At 34.6% G+C, this 2,198-nt stretch overlaps 1 protein-coding gene across 1 annotated transcript in view; it reads left to right on the top strand.

The window, feature by feature from the left end:
• The window catches only part of CFAP46 (cilia and flagella associated protein 46), a 97,268-nt gene extending 95,767 nt beyond the window's left edge, over positions 1–1,501 (top strand). Inside the window, 2 exon segments of the mRNA XM_019471655.1 lie at positions 1,175–1,311; positions 1,458–1,501. Of these exon segments, the coding sequence (XP_019327200.1) occupies positions 1,175–1,311; positions 1,458–1,501 (181 nt within the window).
• Positions 1,502–2,198: the final 697 nt, after the last annotated feature.

Raw genomic sequence — 2,198 nt, 5'->3', positions numbered from 1 at the left:
AAATTTATGTACTTTTATTCATGTATTTTTTGGGACTGCCATAGTTCTGCAGCCGATTAAATCTTATTTCCAATCCTGTTAGGGCTGCATATTATTCATTCCATGAAAAAGAAATGGAAAAAATTCTTCTCTAGAAATACTGTTTATCAATGCAACAATGTGTAAGTTAAAATGAATTGTGTGTAAGATATATAGTAGTTATACACACATCTACATGTGTAAATATGCAGATCTCTGAGTGTTTAAACAACCTCCTGGTGTTTTTATTTTTGATATCATTCTTCCCTTCCCTGAAATAGCCATTTCCTAAACCAAAACAAAACATAATTCCTTAAACTAGTTTTTCCAACTCTGAACTTTTGAAGTCTCACTTTAATAGATTGGTGAATTTTTCAACAGGACTTACATGTTTAAGCCTAAAAGCTTCCAGAAAGTTTAGAATAACATTCAGTTAAAGCTAAGTCACATAACTCCATAGACAATCAGACAGCATCTCCCCAAAAGATTACAGAAAACTTTAACTATCATCTTCTGATATAGTTACCAGGAAAAGCAGAGGCTAATAAAAACAAAATTCTGCCTTCAATTTACTGCAGTTCCAACCCTACAGAGAATCACTCCCCTCTCATCACCAAAACAATAATACCAAAGGTACTTAAATATTCAGCAGTAAAAAATCTAATCCCACTTTACAAGTGATTTGCTTTTAAGCCTCCACATTACTGCCATGCTTATGACAAAGAGCAAGCTTTCAGTTCCTGCAATATTTTATGTTTCCCTTTAACAACCTAAGCAGAACTAATCAAGTCTTTTCACCTGATTCCCAACATTTTGACTATCTTATAAAGGGTATTCTGCAGTATTTTGTAAAAGTTAGTATGTTACTCCTCCTTTCACATATCCTGAGATGCCCAGAACAGTAATATGATGGGGAGCAATCCACATGGTAAAATTGCATCATGAAAAAAAGTAGAGAGAAAGTTACCTAAATTCTTTGTATTAAATTTAAGGTGCTGTATGACTATTAGAAAACACTTTATGCTCAGCACACAAGAAAATGCAGTCTGATATTCCCTTTCCCCTTCTATTAAAAAGCACTGTATATTTAGTTATATTTTTTGATATATTACATACATTTTTACTTTATTGGTGTCGTACTTTTGATTTTCTTTAGTTGTCTACATATTGCTATAGAGAGACCAAAAGAGACAGCAATGCTTCTAAGCCTTACTGGTGTTCGTTCTATAATAGCCAACCAGTGGTACACTACCTTGCAAGAGAATGCAGAAAGGCTAGAAATTTTGTTTGAGAGTAAGTATTTGTATTCGTCTTCATTTGCATGTGTATTATTATTTCAGACATTTGTATGTATGCACTCATGGAGTGTGTGTATCTACTTGTCTCCCATCTCTCCTCTTTCTTTGCTCCTCACCAAATTTTGGCTGCAATTTCCATAGGAGGTAAACTGCATACAGGAGCCACCGTGTTGTTGACAGGTTGATCTTTCAAACAGAACAGTAACCTACTTAAATTAGTTTTGGGGGTCTGTGTGTTTATGGTCATATGGTGAGAATAGGATTTCTGTGGTGAGGAGCAGTGCCCTAGGACTTGGCAGTCTGTAGTTACATAAACTATGGGGAAGACAAAAGCTGGAGATAACTCACATCTTCAGAGATACAAAACTAAATCTGTAAAGGTATCCTTTTTCATTAAGTTTTAAATGTGAAGACACCAGGCTGTATGGTTGATATTTTCTTGTTTTTCAAATCTTTCATTGAGAACTCACAGAAACTAACATTTCTTTCCAGATTTGTTGAGCATTGGTAGAACAACTGGGCAGACAGTCCATATTCTTCAAAAGAGTGAGATTCACAGGGAAAGGGATTCCATTAAAAGTAAGAATTAAAAAGCTTAGTACAAAAGACTGGCAGTGCATGTTAACTAGAACCTGGTAGACCTATGGGTAGTTCACAGGTATAAGTGAAATCTTTCAGATGAGCTATGACAAATTTTTGTGACACTTCTTACAAGAATTGAGAGTGGGAAGACCACTGATACAATATTATAATTGGAGTAGCTGTATTTTACATATATAAAATTTTTGGGGAGACTTTGTCATAGCTGACCAAAAGCTAAAATTTATGCTCCACTGAACTGTTATAAAATGAAGTAGTGTGACTGAAAACATACATCAGGAG

This window comes from Aptenodytes forsteri, unplaced genomic scaffold (genome assembly GCF_000699145.1).
Source record: "Aptenodytes forsteri isolate BGI_AS27 unplaced genomic scaffold, ASM69914v1 Scaffold15, whole genome shotgun sequence".
NCBI lineage: Eukaryota > Metazoa > Chordata > Aves > Sphenisciformes > Spheniscidae > Aptenodytes > Aptenodytes forsteri.
The sequence above is the reverse complement of the archived record's forward strand: the minus strand, read 5'-3'. Positions and strand labels throughout refer to the sequence as shown.